The 19,487-nt window shown below is 43.4% G+C and overlaps 1 protein-coding gene across 1 annotated transcript; it reads left to right on the plus strand.

Moving 5' to 3' along the window:
- The first annotated feature begins 10,069 nt into the window (after nucleotides 1–10,069).
- On the plus strand, nucleotides 10,070–19,172 carry LOC132649970 (mortality factor 4-like protein 2). Its single transcript, XM_060374744.1, has 3 exons — nucleotides 10,070–10,145; nucleotides 18,269–18,357; nucleotides 18,459–19,172. Exons 1-3 carry the CDS (start codon nucleotides 10,070–10,072, stop codon nucleotides 19,170–19,172), a joined length of 879 nt encoding a protein of 292 aa, XP_060230727.1.
- Nucleotides 19,173–19,487: the final 315 nt, after the last annotated feature.

Genomic DNA, 19,487 nt, shown 5'->3' on the forward strand with positions numbered 1-19,487 from the left:
GTGGATTTTTCCTTTGATGAGAATATAGTGGCCCTCCTTATCTTTTTTTATTAACTTGGGTTGAAAGTCTATTTTATTAGATATTAGGATGGCTAATCCAGCTTGTTTTCTGGAACCATTTACTTGAAAAACATTTTTCCAGCCCTTTACTCTGAGGTAATGTTTATCTTTGTTGCATAGGTGTGTCTCTTGGATGAAACAGAATGTTGGATCCTGTTTCCGCAACCATTCTGTTAGTCTGTGTCTTTTTATTGAGGAGCTGAGTTCGTTGATGTTGATAGATACTAGTGACCAACAATTGTTATGTACTTTTGATGTGGGGTTGGTGGTATCACTGAGTTTCATTGCTTGTATTCTTTTGATTTTTTTTTGTTGTGTAGTTATCTATTTCCTCTATTTCTTTAGATGTAGTTGTTTTCTTTGTTTTGGAGTTTCCCTTCTAGTAACTTCTGTAGAGCTGGGTTACTATGTAGATATTGTTTAAATTTGGTTTTGCCATTGTATATTTTAATTCTCTGTCTATGTTGATTGAAAGTTTTCCTGGGTATAGTAGTCTGGGTTGGAATCTGTGGTCCCTTAAGGACTGTATGATTTCTGTCCAGGCCCTTCTGGCTTTCATAGTTTCTGTTGAGAAATCTGGTGTGATTCTGATAGGTCTACCTTCACATGTTACTTGGCCTTTTTCCCTTGTTGCTTTTAGAATTTTTTCTTTGATCTGTAGGTTCAGTGTTTTAACTATGATGTGACATGAAGAATTTTTTTTCTGGTCTAGTCTACTTGGTGTTCTGTAAGCCTCTTCTATGCTTATGGCCATCTCCTTCTTTAAGTTGGGAAAGATTTCTTCTATAATTTTCTTGAAAATATTTTCCAGACCTTTAAGACTGTTGTCTTCTTTTTCTCCTACTCCTATTATTCTTAGATTTTGTCTTTTCATGGTGTCGTTGTTTTCTTGGATGTTTTGTGTTTGGAACTTTTCTGATTTTGTTTTTTTCTTTGAGAGAGGTGTCAATTTCTGCAAGTGTATCTTTGGCTCCTGAGATTCTTTCTTCCATCTCTTGTATTCTGTTGGTGGTGCTTACCTTTGTAGTTCCCGATTTTTTCTCTATGTTCTCCAGCTCCTGTTTTTTCTCTATTTGTGTTTTCTTTATTGATTCTAATTCTGTTTTCATGTTTTGCACCATTTCTTTCATCTGTTTGAATGTGGAGTCCTGCTTTTCAATGACAGCTTTTATTTTTTTGTCCATTTCCTCTCTATGTATCACTAATTGTGCCTCTACTTCTTTGGATATAATTGCCTGTATTTCTATGAGAGCTTTGTTTATTTCTTTTTTATTTGCCTTCATTTGTGTGGACATTTCTTTGAGAGCTTTGTGCATTTCTTCTTTGTTTGCCTCAGTTTTTGTTGTCATTTCTCTGAGAGCTCGATTTGTTTCCTCTTGGTTCATCTCGATTTCTTTGGCTATTTCTCTGAGGGCTTTGTTCATTTCATCTTTATGGGCCTCTAATAGCTGGAGAAACATAGTTTTCAGGATGTTTTCTTGTATATCGAGTGAATTGAAGTGTCCATTGTTTTGTGGTATTGCTGGTGAGGTCATTATGTCCTGATTTTTGTTGGGAGTGTTCTTATGTCTACCTCTAGCCATCTGGTTATTTATAACCCTCACTGTTTGTTCCTCGAGTTTGTAGTTCGGGCTATGATCATCTCTTTCTGTTTTCTGGACTGTTTTTTAAGAAAGATGAGAGAGGTTCAGTGATTTGGGGGTATGCGTTGTGGTTTCAGTTTTGCCTAAGTAAGGAATGTGATGCTGGCGCTATTTGCTATTCACATGAGCTTTTAGCAGGTGCATTGTGCATGCGTGGATTCTTTTACTATTGCAGGGCCTGCAGGCCTGCAGGCAGTTCTGTCTGAGATCCAGGAATTGTTTGCCTGGATTGCACTGGTGGACCCACAAGGTAGAGGCTTCAACGTTGGGGTCGCTATCCCAAGAAACCTATGATGCCCACACTAGGGGTGTGGGTGGCAGGGATCTCATCTGGTTGCTTCTGTGGAGAGGCTCTGGGTCTGGGGCGAACTCTCCCTAGAAGGCTCACTCACCCTCTCGCAGGACCACTTGGAATGCACAGGGGTTCCCCTTGATCTCTACTCTCTGATTTGGTCCTGCTGTGAAAAAATGCTTGGGTAGGCTAACAGTCAGCTCTGTGACCCTGTGGCCGCAGGACTCGGTGCCACCTTTCCTGTGTGGTGCCTCTCTGTTCTTTCCCTCTGCCAGGAGGGGTTATGTTGACTGGTCCCGGGGTAGCGCGGGACAGAGTTAGGTTGAGTGTTCTCAATCCCAGATCCTGGGCCCAGATCTCTCTGCCAGAAGCAGCCTAGCAGAAGAACCTATGTTTGCTGATCCCAAGAGAGTACCAGGTAGGGTTGATTGTCCTCAGATCCAGAGCTTGGGCTTCTCTGCTAGGGGCCGCTGGGTGAGCTGGAGAGGGGTGCTGTGTCCTGTGGCAGGCTGCCTCTCTGTCCTTCCCCTCTGACCTTCCCCTCCGCTAGGGCAAGCTTATGTCGGTGCTCTCAGGGGAGTGCCAGACTCCTCAGTCTGATCCTGCACCGGGGTTTCTCTGCCAGGGGTCGGGGGGGGGCGCCAGTGATAGGACTTGGTGCTAGACCTTATTGCGCTGGACCCAGTAGAATCTCAGGACCTGTTGAATGACCACAGTCCCAGATCCCAAGATGAAGTTTGTTTGCTAGGAGCAGCCAGCAGCACTGTGGTCCCTGCACTGTGAAGCCACTGTGAGCCTCTTTATCCTTCTGCTCCGCCATGGCAGGGTTATGGTGGTGTTTGGGGCAGTGCCCGAAAGGATTGGGTTTTCTCAGCCCCAATCTCGGGTTGGGGTACAGACAATGTGGTCTGTGGCAGATTCTGCTGGACACCTCTTGACTCCTCTGAAGAGGGAGTAGGGATCTTGAGCTGGGCGCGCAGTTGCTCTCCAAGTGCAGCTGAAGCTCAATTGTGATGGCAGTGGGTACCCATGGTCAGCGAGACCTTCTAGGGAAAGACTGGGTGACCAGTAACCAGTCTCGCAATTTTCCTTCCCTGTGGGGTTTTCTTGCTACTGGGACTCCCAGTCTCTGGCATCCTTGTGCCCACCAATCAGCCTGGCAAAGTGATAGGGACATGCAGGCGTGTAGCTCCTGCCTGGAGACCCAATGCCCATGTTACCTGGGATCTCTTCTGGGTTCTGGATGTGTGGCCAGAGAGTGGACCCGGCCTATTCCCACGCTGTGGGAGCCTCCTCTCTCCTGGGAAACACAATAGCTGTAGTTTTAGGGCCCAGAGTTCAGTCTCCTGGTTGCTTCAAGGAGAGTGTTGTTCTCCCGGCGCCGCCATCTTGGGCCCCCCCACCCTGTTATATTTCTTTACATGAACAGAGCCCACAAAGGCCTTTAATTCTAAAGGGCTCCTTAACTCCTGAATGATATGAAATTGATACAACAGTATAGTGTGTTCAGAATCCTGATAAGAAGTATACAATTATCCACTTAGTGAGATAGTATAGAAGAGTTTTTCTAGTTACTTTAGAATGCCTGAGGCATGAGAGATGCTAAAAAAATAATGTAGTGGAAGTGGAGGGGGTTGCTAGGGTAATGGCTCAGTGGTTAAGAGCACTTGCTATTCTTGCAGAGGACACAAGTTTGGTTCTTAGAACCCACATGGTACCTCAAAATTATTTTTTTAATGTATAAGTGCTCTATCTGCATGTGCACCTGCATGCCAGAAGAGGGCATCAGAGTGCATTATTGATGGTTGTGAGCCACCATGTGGTTGTTGCGAACTGAACTCAGGATCTTTGGAAGAGCAGCCGGTGCTCTAAACTGCTGAGCCATCTCTCCAGGCCCCTCAATCCTTATTTTAATTACATTTTCAGGAAATCCATTAACTTCATCTGGCCTCTGCGGACAGCAAACATGCATATGGATCACATATATTCATGTAAGCAAAACAATCATTTGCATCCATTAAGAATAAAAAGGTTTTAAAAATACAATATACAGGGAAAACGACTTCATGAAGCTCAGAAGTGAAGAGTAAAGAGAAGAAAAACTCATTTCTCTTTGGTAAAATATATGTCTGATATATATGACATATATTCTATCTATATTAATCAGACAGTAAAATATAGTGCATAGTTACATATCATGTATATCATACTTTCTACTATACAATTTGTTATATTACACACATACACATATGAAAAGTTTGACCGGAAAGTATAATATATAATACACATTTCAAATAAAGGAAAATTGGATACTGTAGTAACAAATAACAATTAGGTTACAATCAGTGTTAAAGAAAAGCAATGTCCCTGATTAGTATATATACTTTAAAAGGCAGATAATAGATTTTGTGCTAATTTTGAGTGTATTAGCTTACTCAGTTTGGGTACTGGCTGTGTGTCCCAGAACTGGTATCTGCACTTTGCCATCGTCAACGTTCCTGGGTGGGCCTTGGCATGCAGACAGCAGTTCCATTGTTCGCTGGCTGTTTTGGAGCTTCTGACTAGGGATCGTAGGATTCTAGAAGAGCAGAGAAAAAGAAACCCAAAATATGAGAAGCTGCCACCACTTTTGAACACAGGGAAACTTTTGTTGGCCTCAGAGCCTGTAACTCACAAACACTGCCCCACTCCTGGACTCCCGCTGAAGGCTGTCTGTGAATATACTAAGAAGAAACAACTGCACTGCTGCAGATTACCACTTACTGCACTTCCCATGGGGGGGCGCGGCTCTGGTGGGTTTGGAATGCTCAGTACACAGAAGTACCCTTTGCTTCAGGATCCTGCCCATCTGTGCTGGTTCCACTGTTCCTCTGGGAAAAGAAGGCAAACAGTGACATGCAGGGCAAGCATTACTGTCACAATGCAGCCATGCACTGTGGAGCCCGTGTTTGCATTAATGCTCTGCAGCAGCAATGGAGGGGCAGAGGACACAGCTTCTATAACAGGAACTAGACAGACAAGCAATGGTTAGAAGGGAAGGATGGGAAGAGAAAAAAAGAGAACCTCAGGGCTATGCTGGGAAAGAAATGATGGAGAAGAAAACATTAATTCTGCTGCTCCTCCCTCCTGGGCCACAGCCAAGCATTCTCACACTAGAAGAACCTGCAACAGAAGAAGAGAAGCTTCTCTGCAAATTCTAATCCTTGGCACTTGCTGCTTGTTCTCCCAACAGAATAGAGGAAACCTACCTTTGATTGTAGGTAAAACATTCTTATCGGTAAAGTGGGCAATATTTTTAAATTCCAAAATTCCCTTCTCAAAACCAATATTTCTGGTTTTCTCTAGCAGATTTCCCCATCTATTTAATTTCTTCAAATGTAATAATCCATGGAAACTGAGACTGCATTTAAAATGAGACACTGGACATGGGGTTGGATATGGAAATCATTGGAACCACAATACTTGGCTCTGTATTGTTTTCAGGTATGTTGTTCATTTTACGAAACACAAATACTCAAATGTAATGTAATTGTCTTATAACAACAAAATAGTGTATATCCAGCTATTCTTAACTCATATATATATATATATTTATACGTAAGTATATGTATGTATGTGTGTACATATATATATATAATATATATACATATATATATAAACTGTTTAATTTCAGTCGTTCAGTTGTTGATTTCCTTAACCTCTTGTGAAGTGTTTACTTTTAATTCAATTTTTTTCAGTTCTCTAAGAAAGGATTGAACACTTTTAAGTACCTGATACGCTAATAACCTCTTGAATTTCTAGCAGCCTAATAAGAGACCTATAATAGGTACCAAATTTATGACATACTACACCAGTGCTTGAAAATACATTTAACTCTGGCTTGAAAGTGCAAAGTAGAATCCAGGCTTAAAAGATACACCTGTGTACAGAGCCTACACTAATTTTGTTAGAATAACTTTTTTCTGATAATTAAGTCTTCCAAGACACATTAAAAGCAAATTCCTTTGCAAGAATCATGAAGTAGTATCTTGGTTCTAGTGGAGCAAATGATAGCTCAGCTCCAGGAAAACGCTAGAGTAGTTTTTATGTGTTACCAGCTCAGTGTGGCTAGGCTATGCTACAAAGAAAGGCCATTTGTGAAACATTTCTATCCCAATGCTCACTGTTTAAATGCTTTCTGAAAATAGATGCAAGTAAGTAAAATTTTCAATCCTATGATGTAAAAGTAAGGAAATTCACTGCTAATGTTTTTTGTTTATTAAACTTTGTGATTATTATTCTCATGTGCTGGGAAATAAATGCACATCGTGCTTGACAAATGCTAAAACACTGGATCTTAACTTTAGGAGTATTATTTTTTTTTTCTTTTTTGAGACGAGGTCTCCCTTCATAGCCCAGGCTGACCTAGAACTCACAATCCTCCTGCCTAGTTTTCCTGGGTGCTGGGATTATTGGCAGGTGCCACCATGCTCACCTCATGATACATTCTTAAATATATCCATTCAACTTTCCTAATATCATCACTAAGGGGAAAAAGATGAGAATGTGCATTAACCCCCAATTAACTGCCCACTATTATATTCTTACCTAAGAGGCAGGAATTCCTCTTTCTCTCCATATGTTTCCTAAATAATTCTAAATATCAGCTACACCCTTTCTCTATTATTTTCTAAATTGAATACCTCTGGGAATATTTGTCCAATTCTTCTGCAATTAAAAAAAAACTGTAAGAAATGGTTGGGGTTATAGCTCAGATGGTAAAGTGCTTGCCTGGCATGCACATAGTCCTGGGTTCAATCCCCAGAACTACATATACAAATCAACAGAGGCCTAAACAGGAGGTAGCCCATGAGATCAGCCACTTTAACCTGTAGAGAGGTTTGCAGCAAGAGACTGGGAAAATCAACATCAAGATTAACATAGAGAGGGGACCAGTAAGCAAGGAAAGCCTGTACCCCCTTCTTCCTCTTAGCTCACAGAGCACGAAACAGGAAAGTACATTATATTCAAAGGTATAAGAGGCCAACAGTTGCTATGTAAATGTCCTTTGATTGGTCATGTGCCTTGTGGCCTAGTGCTTTGGGGGAATTTTCCCTCAGCCCACTAACCCATTTACTCTCAGGATTGCCATTTCTTTCTTAATAAAAAAACTCTATTTCTAACTGTGTGTCCTTGTGCAGTTTCTTATCCATGGGACCCAAGAGGCAGGTGCTCTCTGAACTCAGATCAAGCTAGCATTTTTTCAAACACTAAGACAAAGGAAATACAACATATACTTATTTATTTTAACTTTTAAGAAACTCTCAAAAAAGAGTTAGAAAGCAGATAATCCTTAAGAAACAAAGAAAGGCCATCAGACGCCAGTAAATATCAGAAAATAATGACAAGTGGGGACACATGTTCTTCAGAACAGAAAGAAGCAATGCCAGACGTTTGCACAATGCTTGATTAAAGCCTTATATTATTCAAATGTTTCTCAGTACAATATTTATCTTTTATAGAATAGAAAAGCTGTTGGACATTCTGAGGGTGTCCTAAACTTGTGTACAGAAACTGTGTCTCCAAAGAGCTTCACTTCTCTCTCTGTCTTTATACAGGAGACTGGGGAATCAGAGCCAAGTAACAGCTTCTAGAAGATGAAATCTAATGTTTAGTTGTGGGGAAAACACTTTTGTAGAGTGTTTGCCAGTGGTTAAAAGTGGCCCTTGGGACTTTTGCATTCTAACACTTCCAGAACATGTGGAGGCTGCACAAGTTCAAAGACAATCTCAGTATGTGAAACTTTATTTTAAAACAAAAAATAAACACAAATGAGAACTGAAGACAACAACTACAAAGTCTCCACTCCCTAAAAAATATCTATAATTCACCATTTCATCTAAAGGAACAATGGCACCCTAGAAATTCTCACATCATAGCTAGTTCTTGCAAGGGTGGTATCTTTGGGTACTTTTTTAGCATCGTACAAAATGGTGGGTTTCACTGTGACATTTTCATATGTATGTATCATGGACTTTGTTCATATTCAACATGAATTAGACTCGCATGCTCTTTATCCCATTCCCCCACTTGTCTCCGTTCTGCAGAAAGGACTGCCATGACTTGAAGGCTAGTCTGGGCTACATAGTGAGTTTTAAGTTAACTGGGTTACAGGGTGAGAACCTGTCTCAAAAAACAAACAAAATATTCTGTTTATGTAAAAAAATACTAAAAGTGACATCACAATTTATTTTTTTCTCATTTAGCGTTAAATACATATTTAAACATTTTACTGAAATCATATTAAGTTTTGAACAATTTTGAAATTATGTTTTTGTGTGTGTACACATGTGTGTGAGCACATATGCTACAGCACTGTGGTGGACATTAGAGGACAACTTGTGAGGGACCACCTGGGAATGAGGGGCCACCTGGGAATGAGAAAAACAACTGTGATTATTTGAATTGAAGCCAGGTGCAGAGAACTCTTGAAGGGGTGAACTGTTCTGAGAAACAACCAGCTGTAAACTATAGAGCAAAAGTGATCTGATTTTCAGGTATAAAAGCCCTGTGCTTTGCATGTTCGAGGTCGTCTCCTATCTTTGGAGGGGCGACCCTATCGCAATAGCAATAAAACCTCTTGGTTTTGTATCGAGTTGTGGTCTGTGAGAGTTCCTGGGAAGAGTGCCATCCTGAGCTCCTGAGCAGTGAAACTACAGGTCTTACATTTTGGGGCCTTTGGCCAGGAAACAGCATGCCCCTTCCCCAACCCTCATCAGACTGGGCTCCGAGATCGAGCTCGGAACAGGTTAGTCTGATTTCTGGTTGTATCTGTTTAGGCGCCTATCTGGACATTTTTGGTCGTCTGATCAGTCTTTGTGATAGACAGACGTGTCAGAATATCGCTTGACTGGGAACTGGAGGAGGCACCAGATTCCATCTGGGGAGGCTAGGTCCATGATGGTCCTCCTCCCATATGTAGGAGATGGCCACCGTGAGGCAGCCTCTCCAACTGAATTCTGTGGTACCAGCTGCAGGGGCATCCTTGTCTAATTGCCTGTCTTCTTTTCTTTGTCTCTATCATTGTTGCTTCTTTGATTTTCTTGATGGACGACTTTATTATGGGACAGACTGTGACTACACCCTTATCCCTCACCCTTGATCATTTCTCGGAGGTGAGATATAGGGCACATAACCTTTCAGTTGAAGCTAAAAGGGGGAAATGGCAAACTCTCTGCTCCTCAAAATGGCCTATTTTTCAGGTTGGATGGCCACCGGAGGGCACCTTTCACCTTGGCAAGATCCTTGCTGTCAAGATTAAGACCCTCCAGACTCTAGAAGGCCACCCTGATCAGGTTACCTATATTCTGACTTGGGAGGATCCAGTTCGTCACCCACATCCTTGGTTGTGCCCCTTTATTCTTCCCACAGAGACTTCCCTGACAGCCATCTGTGCAGTCAAGGAGAAGATACTTGCCACTCTAGATACAGATCTCCTTCTTTTTGAACTTCTGCCTCCATACCCACCAGCTCTTTTCCCCACTAATCCCCCAGCAGGTCTGCAGGAGGGTGCCTCCAGTCCCTCAGCACCAGTGCAATCACCACCAGATTTTGAAAGCAAAAGTGCCGCCAGCAGTCCCTTGGCAACACTACAGTCGCCACCAGATTCCAGAAGGAAAATTGGCCCATGGGCAGGAATGTGGAGTAGCCGAGCAGCTCAGCCAGGCTCCACGGCCCTTCCTTTGCGAACCTATGAGCCCCCTGATGACGATGGAAATCAACCCCTTCAGTACTGGCCTTTCTCATCAGCTGATCTCTATAACGGGAAGGCCCATAACTCCCCCCTTTTCTGAAAATCCTCAAGCTCTAACTGATTTGTTTTATCTGTCCTATTCCCACACCAGCCCACTTGGGATGATTGCCAGCAACTTTTGCAGGCCCTCCTGACTACCGAGGAATGGGGGTGGGTTCTCCTTGAGGTCAGAAACAATGTGCCGAGAATGGACAGGAGGCTTTCCAACCTCCCTAATGAAATTGATGATGGCTTTCCCCTCACCTGCCCCAACTGAGATTACAACATACCCAGAGGTAGGGAATGCCTGAGGGTCTACCGCCAGATTCTAATGGCGGGTCTCCATGGGGCCGCTCGAAAGCCCACCAATTTGATGAAGGTAAGAGAGACATTTCAGGGGCTGGATGAATCTCCCGCAGCCTTTCTTGAATGGCTGATGGAGGCATACCATCGGTTTATGCCCTATGACCCTACCTCAGATGAGCATAGGGCAATGGTGACTATAACCTTTATAGACCAGTCACCAGAGATATTCCAGAAAACAGAAGCTTTACAGGACAAGTGGTTGAAGGATTTAGTGCAGGTAGCAGAAAAAGTTTTCTATAGCCAGGAGATGGAAGAAGAGAAAGAAGAAAGAAAGCAGAAAGAGCAGGAAGTGAGAGAAAGAGAAAGGGATAAGAGGCAAGACAGAAAGTTGACTAAGATCCTCGCCACCATAGTACAGGAGAGTCATAATGATAGGGAGAGAGTTCCTAGCAATTGGAGGGGCCCTCTGTCTAAAGATCAGTGTGCCTGTTGCAAGGAGAAAGGACACTGGGTCAAGGATTGTCCCAAAAGGAAGAAAAAGGCAGAAAAACAGAACGCTCATGCCCTGGAGACCCGGGTCCTAACCCTGGGCAATGAGAGCAACTAGGGGGAACAGAGTTGGGCTCCCCTCCCCAAGCCCAGGGTAATCCTTAAAGTAGAGGGGAAGCCAGTCCACTTCTTGGTAGACACTGGCACCCAGCATTCTGTTCTGTTACAAGATTTTGGAGCTAAAAAAGAGAAAAAATCTTGGGTACAAGGAGCCATTGGATCTAAACAATATTCATGGACTACCCGAAGAATGGGGGACCTTGGAGTGGGCCGGGTATCCCACTAATTCTTTGATGTCCCCGAGTGCCTGTGCCTGTACCCACTGTTAGGGCGAGATATCCTAACTATTCATTTTAGACCAGATGGCCTACAGGTGACAGACAATAAAGGGGATCCCATTCACATGCTGACAATTCAACTGGAAGATGAATACTGCCTGTTTGAAAAGGTGGTAAGTCCAGAAAAAGACATTGACTGGTGGCAAGAGAGACATCCCAGGGCATGGGCTGAAACAGCTGGCCTAGGAAAAGCAGAGAAACAGCCCCCAGTTCAGATAGAGCTGAAACCTCAGGCTACCCCATTTGCAGTGCGACAATATCCAATGTCTAAGGAAGCCCGTGACAGGATCTGCCCTCACATACAGCAGCTCCTTGACCTAGGGGTTCTCAGAAGGTGCCAATCCACCTGGAATACTCCATTGCTGCCAGGTTGGAAGCCTGGGAGCAATGACTATCAACCCGTACAGGACTTGAGAGAAGTTTACAAACAGGTCATAGACTTACACCCTACCATGCCCAACCTGTATAACCTGATGAGTTCCCTTCCCCTTGACAGGGTTTGGTATGTGGTCCTGGACCTTAGGGACACATTTTTTGGTTGTCTCCAACTCAGCCCTACTACCCAAGACATTTTCGCTTTTGAATGGAAAGACCCGGACTCAGTGGTCTTGGGCCAGCTTACATGGACTCGACTTCCTCAAGGGTTTAAAAATTCCCCTACCATATTTGATGAAGCCCTACACCTGGACCTGGCGCACTTCCGGGCCACCAATCCCCAGGTAACTCTTCTCCAATATGTGGATGACATTCTATTAGCTGCAGATTGTAAAGAAACCTACCTTGAAGCCACCGACCGGCTGTTACAAGAGCTGGGTGAGCTTGGCTACAGAGCATAGGTGAAAAAGGCCCATCTCTGCAGGAAATAGGTCAGTTATCTGGGATATATATTGATAGGAAAAGAGATGGCTATAGAAGGCTAGAAAAGAGACGTTATTTCATATTCCCCCTCTTTGGACTACTAAACAACTGAGGGAATTTTTAGGACAGTGGGGTTTTCCCGGCTGTGGATTCTGGGATTTGCCGAGATGCCAGCCCCTCTGTATGCCCTAACTATTTCATCTGGGGAAAGGATGAACAAGCTGCATTTGATAACAAGCCTTAATGTCGGCCCCAGCATTGGGATTCCCTGATGTGACCAAACCCTTCCATCTCTGTGTGGCTGAGAATCGAGGAATGGCCAAAGGGTTGCTAACACAGAAAATTGGATCCTGGAAGAGACCAGTAGCCTATCTATCCAAAAAGCTTGATTCAGTGGCAGGATGGCCAATCTGCCTACGGATAGTAGCAGCAGTGGCAGCACTAGTAAAAGATGCAGACAAACTGACTCTGGGACAGGACCTCAGCATCTATGCTCCTCATGCCCTTGAGAGTGTCATAAGGCAGCCACCTGATCACTGGCTCACGAATGCCCGCATGACACATTGCCAGGCTTTACTCTTGAATGATGATAGAGTCACCTTTGCCCTGGTGACAGGGCTAAACCCTGCCACCTTATTGCCAGATCCAGAAATCCAGCTCCTAGAGCATGATTGGTTTGCAGGTTCTAACAGAGGAAAAGTGATGGTGAAAGGACTTGAGATTCTGGCTTTGCTCAATGCCTTGTTGCTGCCTGCCAAGGTAAGCATTATTCATTGCCTGGGACATCAGAAGGGAACTTCCAGGGCAGCAAAGGGGAATAACATGGCCGATCAGGAGGCTAAAGCAGCTGCTAGAGGAAACTCTGTCCCAGTGGTACTGACCGCTGAGCTGCCCAGAGAAGAACGACTGAACTACTCAGAAAGTGATTTAAAGTGAATATGGCAAAAACAGGGGATATTTGACACCGATATGGGGGCATGGATTAACTCCAAAGGTAAGATCATTCTACCACAGAAAAGAATCTCACCACCCTGGCTGAGAGAGTTACTTGGGAGTGTGAACCCTGTCAGACGGATGGGTGGAAGCTTTTCCCACAAAGAAAGAAACCGCTCTGGTTGTAACCAAAAACATTCTGGAAGACATTTTTCCTGGGTTCCCTATTCCAAAATTAATTGTGTCAGACAATGGGCCAGCCTTCGATGCTCAGGTAAGTCAGGAGGTGGCCAGGTTTCTGGGGATCAATTGGAAATTACACTGTGCTTATAGACCCCAAAGTTCAAGACAGGTAGAAAGAATAAATAGAACTCTAAAAGTGACTCTCACCAAATTGACCATGGAGACTGGCGGTGACTGGGTGGTGCTCTTTACCTTGGCCCTTTTTAGAGTCAGAAATACTCCCTCCTTACTGGGCCTGGGTCCCTTCAAACTACTCTATGGTGTTCCTGCTCCCATGACTCTTCTTGGGGACCCCCTTGACATAACTAGTGGTAACTCTGAATTGTTGTCAGGCTGAAAGGACTGCAGCTTATTCAGAAAGAAATATGGAGCAAGGTTGGCAGTGCCTATGCACATGGGTCCTTGGAGGTTCCCCATCAGTTCCAGGTTGGAGATCTGTTATATGTGCTATGACACTACAGCCAGAATCTGGAACCTTGGTGGAAGGGTCCTTATTACATCCTGCTCACCACCCCAACTGCCGTCAAAGTAGAGGGCATCATAGATTGGATCCACGCGTCACATGTCAAGCCTGCTCTTCATCAACCTGCAGACACCTGTAAAGTCCAAGCCTCCAGCAACCCACTACAACTGAAACTCATCATGGACAATCCACAATTTAAGGGTTTAAACTAGAGACAAAAAGAAAAGGGGGGAATGAGGGACCACCTGGGAATGAGAAAAACAACTGTGATTATTTGAATTGAAACCGGGTGCAGAGAGCTCTTGAAGGGGTGAACTGTTCTGAGAAACAACCAGCTGTAAACTATCTACAACCAGCTGTAAACTATAGAGCAAAAGTGATCTGATTTTCAGGTATAAAAACCCTCTGCTTTGCATGTTCGGTGTCGTCTCCTATCCTTGGAGGGGCGACCCTATCGCAATAGCAATAAAACTTCTTGCTTTTATATCGCGTTGTGGTCTGTGAGAGTTCCTGGGAAGGGTGCGATCCTGAGCTCCTGAGCAATGAGACTCCAGGTCTTACACTTGCAAGAGTCAGATCTTGCACCATGTCGGTCCTGGGGATGGAAGCAGAGTCAAGAAGCTTGGTGGCAAAAGCCTCTACCGAATGAACTGCCTCAGTCTCAGCCAACCATGTTTTAGATAACAGATTTCCTAAAATGACCCGGAGATCAGGTAGATCTCTGATTTGAGGCTGGCCTCGTCTACAGAATAAGTTCCATGACAGTGAGGGGAGTATGGAGAGAGAGAGAGAGAGAGAGAGAGAGAGAGAGAGAGAGAGAGAGAGAGAGAGAGAAAGCTGAACCAGGTAAACACTTAAATTCAAGCACTCTGAGGAGACAGACAACTCTTTTTCTATGTCAAATTTGTTTTTATTATTATTATTATTTACAATTTACACACTTTGTATCCCAGTTGTAGCCAGCTCTCTCATCTCCTCCCAGTTCCACCCCCCCTCCATTTACCTCCCCTATCCCTTTCGCTAGTCCAATAATAAAGGAAGTCCTTCTCCCCTACAGTCTGACCCAAGCATATCAGGTTCCATTAGGACTGCTTGGATCCTCTTCCTCTGTGGGCTAGCTAGGTTACCCCACCAGAGAGAAGTGATCAAGGAAAAGGCAGCTGAGTTCATGGCAAAGACTGTCTCTTCTTCTCTCACTAGGGAACCCACATGGAGTCTGAGCTGCCTATGGGCTACATATGAGCAGAGGGTCCTTTTTATAGTCTTTCCTTGATGCATAAGTCTCTGCAGTTCCACCTGGGCCCTTTATTTTGTTTTCATTTTTGGCTTTGTTGGTCTCCTTGTGTGGCTCCTGCCACCTCTGGATCCTTTAATATCCCCCATGCTTACATAAGACTCCCTGTGCTCTTTCCAAAGTTTGGCTGTGAGTCTCTGTATCTGCTCTGATCACCTACTGGTTGGAGTCTTTTAGGCTCCAGTCCTGTTCCCTCTCTTCTATCACTTCTTCCAGCACCTACCCTCTTTTCACTTCTGAATGAGAATTAAGCATCTTCCCTAGGTTCCTCCTTGCTGTTTAACTTCTTTAGGTCTGTAGATTTTAGTATAGTTGTCCTATTTTATATGGCTAATATTCACTTATAAGTGAGTATATACCTTGCCTTCTGTAAAGCAAAGGGCATGGTCAACAAAACAGAATGACAACCTCCAGACTGGGAAAACATCTTCACTAACCTTACAGCTGACATAGGGCTAATATCCTGAATATATAAAGAACTCAAGAAATTAAGCACCAACAAACCAAATAACCCACTTAAAAATGCAGTACAGAGCTAAACAGAGAATTCTCAAAAAGGAGTATAGAATGGCAGAGAAACACTGAAAGAAATGCTCAGCATCCTTATTCATCAGAGAAATGCAAATCAATACAACTCTGAGATTCCATCAGAATGGCTAAGACCAAAAACTCAAGTGACAATACATGCAGGAGAGGATGTGGAGAAAGGGGAACCCACCTACATTGCTGCTGTGAGTGTAAGTTGTACAACCACTTTGGAAATCAATATGGCCCTTTCACAGACAATAGGAATAGTGCTTCCTCAAGATACAGCTATACCTCTCCTAGGAATACACCTGATAGATGCTCAAACATACAATAAAGAAATTTGGTCAACTATGTTTATAGCAGCTTTATTCATAGTATGCAGAATCTGGAAAAAAACCTAAATGTCCCAGAACTGAAAAATGGATACAGAAATTGTGGTATATTTGCACAGCGGAATATTAGTCAGCTATTAAAAACAGGGAAATCATAAAATTTGCAGGCAAATGTATAAACTAGAAAAGGTCATTAAGAGTGAAAGGCAACTCTAGAGTCTGGGATATACAAAGAATGGTATCTCAAAAACCCTAGACTGCTGAAAGAGTGCCGAAGCTTACAAATGAATTATGCAAAGACAAACAGAGAAGGACTACTACTATAATAATGCTCTTTATGGTGTGACAATTAAAATACCCAGCACAAAAATGATGTCATTATATTCAGGTATCTACTGAATCAAACATCATTTCCTATTCATAAATATTCTTGAGCAAGTAAAAGCATTAAACATATATAATAAAAACCTCCTGTACTCAGATTTCCCTGGGACAGCTGTCCTAACATAGGGTTAGATAAAGGAGAGACTCCCTAAGATTGTATGCATTAGGAAACACTGACAACTTGATAAAACTATTTCACTAAGAGATTCAATAACCCAAATGAGGTAAGAGTCTAACTTACTGTAGTCCTCACTTTTCTCACCAAAGCAACCCTTTCTCTTTTGAGCTGGCAGCACTTACCCTCACACGCAAACATAGGGAATGTCAAAGTTAGGGTATTTGGAGATGGAGCTGGCAAAGAGGATGCTGCTCCAGAAAGGGTCCTGGTTGCTCTAAACCATAGTTTTTCCCACGGGCCGATAGCTTCTCCCCACAGGTGTCTTGTTTTCTGTCGCCATAAGAAACCTATAAGAGAGATTAATGAGGAAGGCAGTACTCTTCATTTCCATTAGGATCCAGTCGCCTGTGAATGTTTAATTTTGAGGGAAACCCACACACTGCTCTGGAGATAGATACATTTGAGAGGCTATGGCTGAATGAAGTCTGAGGGGGCAGCAGGTTGTTGCTCTTTGCCAGTGCTACACTGGTGAGGAGAGGGAAACTGAACAGTAGTGTTCCTTTTTTCATTGCCCTTCCGTGGGGACATTTTTGAAATGATGAATACAGTTTTAGCCTTGATGAAATAAAGCTTTTTGGGGTAGTTATTAAAGGAAGAGGTAATAAAATATTAGTGAAACAAAAGAGTTCCAGGTCAAGTTTCCATTGCTTTTCTTTTCTTTTTCTTGCTTATAAATTAATTCATCCACTGGCCTAAATTTTTGCTGTATCTGCTAAAGTAAGTTAGACTCTTACCCTCTTTTTGGGTGTTGAATCTTTTAGTGATGCAGATGACAGAAGTTGTCCTCACTGACTAATACATACAATCTTAGGGAGTCTCTCCTTGATCTAACCCATGTTAGGACAGGAGATCCAGGAAAATCTGAAAGCAGGAGAATTTCATTATCCATGTTTAATGCTTTTGCAAGCTCATGCATATTTATGAATAAGGTATGATGCTTTATTCAGTACTTAGCCTAATACCATAACATCATTTTTGTGCTGGGTATTTTAACTGCTACAACATGAAGAGCATTACTATAGTAGTAGGTCTATTGTCCTTGTCTTTGTATAATTCATTTGTAAGCTTCAGCACTTATTCAGCACTCTAGGTATTATTGAGATGGCATTACTTCTGCATCCAAGGCTCAAGAGTTTCTGTCTCCTCAGAATACTTGGATTTATGTGTTCAAGTGGATCAACTTGCCCTTTCTCTCTCTCTCTCTCTCTCTCTCTCTCTCTCTCTCTCTCTCTCTCTCTCTCTCCCTCTGTGTGTGTGTGTGTGTGTGTGTCTGTCTGTCTGTCTCACTCTTTCTGTCTGTCTCTGAGATTCTCCAGAGTTATCTGGCTGTCCTTGAAATCCCTCTGTAGACAATGCTGGCTTCAAAATCAGAGATCTACCTGTCTTTGCCTCTCAAGTGCTGGGATTCAAGTCATGGTCTGCCTTTGAACCTTTCAACTCTTAATAAAAAGTTGGGATCATAAATGGTAAGGAATTGACACTGGTCAAAAATTTACACAGACAGAGGCAGGCAGATCTCTGTGAGTTTGAGGCCACCCTGGTGTACAAAGCAAAGTCCAGGACAGCCAGGTCTCCAGTACATTCAAAGAGAAAGCATGCCTCAAGGTAAAAGAAAACAGCCCACGGGATTGTAGAATTAGATCTGATGTCCTAACGTGGCATCCAAAAGGTTGTTGCTAGCCTCAGCCCAACTCTTCAGGTTTTATCCTTCAAACTCAGCAACAGAATAGCTTGCTCAGCATTCCGTATGCATTTTGCTCCCTGGTTTTTCTCACTAGCTGAATCACATGACGTTTCCCTTGTTTAAGGTTGGAGGAGCAGCAGTGATCACACGTCCAGTGCGGCAAAGAACTGCATTCTCCTTTCAGGTCATCATCAGAAAAGCTAACTTTGCTGTACAGTAAAGGATCTGGAGATCTGAACCCGGTTGCAGAACCTGTTAGCATTCCTGCCTGCAGAATAGGGGGTTGTATTCCCACTTCGTCTTTCCAGACCATCCTAGGAGAACTGTAAGACTCTGCCTTGGAAATTGCTAGGAATCCTTGGAAGGGAAAGAAAGAAGAGTGTAGTTGGCACTAAAAACAGGGTTGAATGAGTTCCGGAAAGCAGGCTTCTCACACTTGTGGACAACAATCTGCTGAAGAAGACAACTCTAAGAAAGCAATTCGAAGCAACATGCAGAGAAGTCAGATGAGAAGAGCTGCCTCAGGAAAGGAGTCTGCTGTTTCCCTGCCAAAGAGTCTTGAACCAGCCCTTCCAGGAAGATGGGGGGGTCGCTCTGCTGAGAAGGCCCCTTCTGGTTCTGTGCGGAAGACAAGCAAGAGCAAGCAGAAGACTCCTGGCAATGGAGATGGTGGCAGCAGCAGCAAAATGCCCCAGCCCCCACGGAAGAAAAGGGCACGAGCTGTTGCCACTGTGGAGAGTGAGGAGGCGTTGAAGAAGAGAGTGGATGTGGAAGTGGAAGTGAAGATTCCTGAAGAATTAAAACCATGGCTGGTGGAGGACTGGGACTTGGTCACTAGGCAGAACCTGTTGTTCCAACTCCCTGCTAAAGAGAATGTAGATGCCATTCTTGAGGAGTATGCCAATTGTACGAAGTCACACGGAAGGGCTGATAATAAGGAGTATGCAGTTGATGAAGTTGTGGGGGGGATAAAAAAGTATTTCAATGTGATGCTGGGCACTCAGCTGCTCTACGAGTTTGAAAGGCCCCAGTATGCTGAGATCCTGCTGGCTCACCCTGATGTGCCAGTGTCACACATCTATGGGGCACCACACCTACTGAGATTATATGTGAGAATCGGCGCAATGTTGGCCTATAAGCCCCTTGGTGAGAAGAGGGCAGTGTTGGCCAATACACCCTTCGATGAGCATAGCCTTCCATTACTGCTGGGCTATTTGCATGATTTCCTTAAGTATCTGGCAAAGAATTCTGCTTCGCTGTTTACTGCCAGTGATTACAAAGTGGCTTCTGCTGAGTATCACCTCAAAGCCCTGTGAAGGTCTACTGACAAATCGTTAGTGTCTGATGCCTGTAAACTCTTTTGTTTAGTCCTTTCAGTGTAGAATTGACGTTCTTTAAAACTGTCAATGGAAAACAGGGCCAATGTTAAGTTTGTTTCCTGTTCTCTTGTAAGAAGAAATAAAAAGACTACCTCCTGACTGCTTTCCTCATTTTAAACTTGCTACCAGTGTATGCAGTAATAAGAGAAAGAAGAAATTTAGAAGAACATTTTATTGCCTAGTTGACAATATTGCTTTAATACTGGCGGTTCTATCCCATTTCACACTACACCTTTTTCGAACATGTGTTAA

The sequence above is a fragment of the Meriones unguiculatus genome, chromosome X (genome assembly GCF_030254825.1).
Source record: "Meriones unguiculatus strain TT.TT164.6M chromosome X, Bangor_MerUng_6.1, whole genome shotgun sequence".
In the NCBI taxonomy this organism is placed as follows: domain Eukaryota; kingdom Metazoa; phylum Chordata; class Mammalia; order Rodentia; family Muridae; genus Meriones; species Meriones unguiculatus.

Coding starts and splice junctions, on each gene's coding strand:
- LOC132649970 (XM_060374744.1), top strand. CDS start 10,070: ATGCCTGAGGGTCTACCGCCAGATTCTAATGGCGGGTCTCCATGGGGC. Junction 10,146..18,268: donor AGCCCACCAATTTGATGAAG/GTAAGAGAGACA, acceptor GGGTTGAATGAG/TTCCGGAAAGCAGGCTTCTC. Junction 18,358..18,458: donor TCGAAGCAACATGCAGAGAA/GTCAGATGAGAA, acceptor CGCTCTGCTGAG/AAGGCCCCTTCTGGTTCTGT.